Raw genomic sequence first — 5,236 nt, forward strand, 5'->3', positions numbered from 1 at the left:
TCTTAAGTGAAAACATACATGAACTTTGCTTCATATTGAGACTGTTTTGTTGATAGTTTATGTATTATTAAACTTTTATATTACGTTTATATATATATATATATATATATATATATATATATATATATATATATATATATATATATGTTCCTGCATAGAACAAATAAGATAAGTTAGGCACAAGTGTCACCTTACCTATGCAGTCCGCTATCTTCTCAGTTGGCCTCTTCCCGGTTAGTACATGTTTGCTTGGACCCAGGAGGGGTTACCTGCAGAAGGGACTCCGAAGCTCAAGTCACCCAAAGCTCTCAAAAAGTCAAATCAGGTGATTAATGGAGTAATGAATGCGTACCTTTAAGGGTCCATGTGTATTTATAGAACATTAATTATGTCTGGTCATGCCATGGGCTGGGCCCTAGCTTGGGCCCTAGTTTGGGCTGTAAATGGGTCTGGGCCTTAACCCAGGCCCGTATGTCGATTATTGTGGACTCATTGAATATCAGAGGGCTTTGATTTTGCTAAGTGTATTAAGGTTGTCGGCCTAAACCGACTACTTCCTTTGGCGGTTTGTGTTGCCCACATGCTGTCTTAGTTAGGTTATTCCTCTAGATGCTTATGTTACCGATTCAGGCCGACTAGGCTTAGGTCAGCCTAGCCCAAGCTGGTTACTTAAACGTTTTGGTGTATAAATATGATGATCATTTTATTATTATTTTATTAAGTTGATTAGGTGTGGTACAATATATATGTCTCATTAAATCTGTATTTTTAATATAAGTTTAAAATAATAACTTATTATTAATTATTAATTAGGATAACAAAAAGTTTATTAATATGAAATAATTTTATTTTTCTTTCCAACAGGTACAAAAGCTTTTTTATCAAAGTTCCACCATTTCTTTTCTTACCGCGGTGCATACATTTGATTATTCATTGAGTTAATTAAATTAATACTTAATTTTTAGATACTTTTTATTACATATTGATGAATACTTTAAAAAACAATATCTTTTAACGTAATAATTATGTTTTAGTATTCCAATGTATATCATAATTTACACTACTCAACTACTCAAGAAATTTGTTTGATCTCCCACCAATTTTACAAGTAATTAATGCCATGTCGGTCAGTGTTTACTTTTCAAAGATATTTTGCTTTGCTTCTTTAACAAGCTTTTATCACTATTAGCCATATTTGACGAATACTTTTCAGCAGATGTACTTTTCTAAAGGTATGCACTACATTTGTTTTTGTTTTAAAACTAGGGTTTATGGCTTTCTTTCATCTATTCACAAAAATGCATTCGTCTATTCAGAGATTCATTATCTACAAAACATTGCTTTTTCCATGTAAGTTTATTACTTTTCTTCACAATGATATCTCTTTCAATTTTTTTCAATATTGTTAAGAAAGTAGTCAACAAAATAGAAAGGGTAAAGTAACCCAAAGTCGTCTCTCAACGAACACAGAATTGATTTTGAACAAGTTAGTTCTTATAAAATCTATACAAAACGGTTAGTCAAATAAAATAATAAGAATATGAGAGGATTAAGATAAAAAGATAAAATAAGATAGAAACAATAGTAAAGAAAAATAGATTGATTTCATTGCTTTTTCAAAATAGATTCATCATCGGTTATCTAAAAATTATTGCTCAATTATTCTTGTAGATTTACAAATTAATCAATGTAAAGTCTCAATTAATTTGTTGGCGTTCTCACTTTTAACCAAAATACAGTCTCAATTAAAAGTGAGAACTTTTAGATTATCCATAGTAAATTCAACCAAACTACAGTCTCAATCAAATTTACTATGCCTAATCATGTCTATTCTTTTATCTCTTAACCAAATAAAAAGCTTAATTAATCAAAGTAAAGTGTCAATTAATTGTAGTTAGAGTAAATACCTTTAACCAAAGTAAAGTCTCAATTATTGGTAAAAACTCATTATATCATATGAAAGTTTCTAAATAAAATCAAAGTAAAGTCTCAATTCAATTTAAAAACCCTTGAACTCATATGATCAACATGCATATAAATTTAAAACCATTACTTTTTACGTGATTCAAAGATAAAAGACATAGATGGATTAAAACCTCAACAATAATAAAAAGAACAAAGAAGTTATTTTTTTCTAACCTCAGAATCCATAATGAAATTACAATGGAATCAACCCAAGAAATTTAGCAATTCATGGAATACAGAATAAAAATAGAAGAATGGAGAGAGAGAAAGGAAACGAAATTAGGCCCCCTTAAGGGTTCCAAAACTCCGAAGTCCCGAGCTTGTTCTTTTTACTTCTCCCTTGGTCTCTTTATATAGGAATTGGACTAGGCTTTTCTGTTGCTAAAATCTCTCAAATATCTTTTAAAATAAAGATAAAGATAAATATTTAAATAATATTTGAAGAGATATAGACTATTTGACAAATATAATTGGTTGATAATATCAATATCTAATATAATTAAATTAATTAATTAATTTAAGATATATGATAAATTATCACCAATTAGTATTTGTATAAATTTCCAAATCAACCCTTTGCAATCTCCTTAAATTATCTTCTAAATAATTCAATATCTTCAAGATATATTTGTTTGTTGTGGAACTAAAAAGATTCAAGAAGATCTTGTCATATTTAAAAAGATTTGGTAGTTATTATCTTTTAATATTTTATGATATAATTAAATAAGATAATTATTTAAAAATATCAAATAAAATATCTAAAGATATTTTTTCCCAAATTATCTTCTATCATAAAGATAAAGAAAACCGCAAGGTCCAATTTTTTTGTTTCTCTCTTCTTAGTTTAGCCAAACTTCTTCACTTTTTCAAGCTTTTCTTGCCGTCTTCATGGAATGCTTGACTTGGATTTTTGTGCTTTTGATAATTTCTTATTCTTGGATTTATCTTTAAAGTGTCATGAAGCTTTAATCAATTTATTTCCACACCTCCATGAGCTCAACTTAGTTGCAGCTGCACTAACACACTTCAAAATATCCAAAGAACATTTATGCAACTAAAAAGCTATTTTTAACATATTTTTGTATCTCATGCTCAATAAACTCAATAATAGGAAATCCCAATTAAATCAATCTTTAAGCACACAAATTCAATTAAATACCCAGAATTAAACATTAAAGGAGGGCAAAAATACGCACTCATTAATTTGTAATACAGATAAGGTTCAAGTGCAGAATTGTAAGTACTGCACTAGAATACAGTACAATGTTGATTCTAAAGAGGCGTCTGAACTAAAATCTATGTATGTTATTCTATATTTAATGATTTTTGAAATGTTGAAATTTACATATACATATTTACATTATTACATATTACATTTTATAGATGATATATTGTTATATGTCATATTTTGACCATGTGGTATTACTTTATAGAATGTCTGAAAACACTGAATCTCCATCACAAGGCTTAACTCAGCTTTCTCAGAGCTCTAAATATAGTGTTGAAGATGAGTTCTTAAGCCCTACACCTAGGAATGACATACAAGGTCTCAAAGATTGTAAATAAGTAATAATATGTGATTAGTTCTATATGTACTTTTAACATAATGAATTTTGTGACATTTTTTTTTCCTTCAAAGGTAACGACTTATGTTGTGTATGGAACCATTAAACATATTGTCACCGAGGAAGATTGATAGTATACTGCTTGTGTTTGTAACAAGGCTATTTATCCAGATTCTAAGATGTTCTTTTGCGAGAAGTGTAATAAGCATGTCATCAAATTTTTTCCAAGGTAATATTAAATTGATGTATTCGTATTCATTTTATTCTACTTTTAATATATGTCATTTCTAACTATTAACTTTTAATTTATTTGTGTAATACTTTGTCAGATATAAGGTTAAAATTCGAGTCATTGACTCATCAGATTCAACAACATTTGTGTTGTTTGATAGAGATGCAACTGTCCTTCTAAACAAAGGTTGCGCAAATATGTTAGAAGGTCTTGATAAGGTAGAATGTTGTTTATGAACAAAGACGTTTAACTCTATTGTTTGTTGCATATAAACTATAATGATATAAACTTTTCTTCTGTATCTAAAATGCTATTTCTGAACATTTGTCAAAGGAATTTGCTGAATTGGTGGATAAAAGCTTGTTATTTAAAGTCGAGAGTAGGAATGATAAGACCTTTAAACTTGAACAGTCTTTCAAAGTTAAGAAAGTATGTTTTGATGATGGTATAATTGATAAGTTTAATGATTCTGGCATGAAGTCAATGGTGAGAACTATGTTTTACTAATTTCTGTTTATAATTTTTATTTGTTATTTATTTATTTTTTTACAAACAAAATTTATGTCAAATGTTTATGTTGCACAAGGATGTATATGCTAGCAATGGAGAATTCAGCAGAGTGTATAATTAAGGATTATTATGTGGATGTTGCATAGGTATAGTTAATGTTGTAATACATTTGTTTAATTAAATATAATATTTATTAAAGCTTAAATTTGTCGAAAATTTTCCTGTTTCATAGGATTTGTTGAAGAAATTTACAAATGAATCAACTGATTCTAGTCCCTTAAGATTTGAGGTACCCACAGATAATCCAAGCACTGAGGACTCGAACAAAACACCGAAGATTGAATCAGCAAAGAAGGTGCTATCATTGGACTCTATTGAAGAAGACAATATTCCTTTGAAGGTGCTGAAGCAAAATATTAAAAAGGAAAAGTGAACAAAAATGATAGTATCAAGACATCTGTTTGTTTTTAGAAAATTTATTTAGTCTTTCCCGCAAGAGACATATTTTGGTATTGTAATGTTTTGAGACTTCCTTTCCTTTTAATTCTAGATAATCTGCAACATTTATTTCATTATTTTATGCGTTTTTCATCTAAGATAAACTAACTTTTTTAATGAATTATTGATGAAGTCTTACTTACTATACATTTTTGTATTTAATTGACTGTTAAAATTTCTTTATTTGCTGGTTAACCAATATATCGTTGACAATAGAAATGATTATTGTCTAAACAGAAATGGTTCCAGCTACAGTAAAACTATTTCTAAGTTATTTATTCGTAACCTTTATATCAGTTTAAAATTTACAATAAATGTACTTAATTTGTTTTTTTTTTAATCTTTTTTTGGAATAATTCAATTGTTTTATGTAAGAGTAGATATTTTGGTTTAAGTTATGTTTACCGTATCAGTTTTTATTTTTCATATACACCTCTTGAAATAATTACTTTAAAAAAAATTATTT

The 5,236-nt window shown here is 28.0% G+C and overlaps 1 protein-coding gene across 1 annotated transcript; it reads left to right on the top strand.

The window, feature by feature from the left end:
- Positions 1 to 3,399: 3,399 nt before the first annotated feature.
- Positions 3,400 to 4,705, top strand: LOC114180621. Its single transcript, XM_028066924.1, has 5 exons — positions 3,400 to 3,523; positions 3,702 to 3,759; positions 3,860 to 3,980; positions 4,096 to 4,248; positions 4,505 to 4,705. Exons 1-5 carry the CDS (start codon positions 3,400 to 3,402, stop codon positions 4,703 to 4,705), a joined length of 657 nt encoding a protein of 218 aa, XP_027922725.1.
- The last annotated feature ends 531 nt before the right edge of the window (positions 4,706 to 5,236 follow it).

This window comes from Vigna unguiculata, chromosome 4 (assembly GCF_004118075.2).
Source record: "Vigna unguiculata cultivar IT97K-499-35 chromosome 4, ASM411807v1, whole genome shotgun sequence".
NCBI classification, from domain to species: domain Eukaryota; kingdom Viridiplantae; phylum Streptophyta; class Magnoliopsida; order Fabales; family Fabaceae; genus Vigna; species Vigna unguiculata.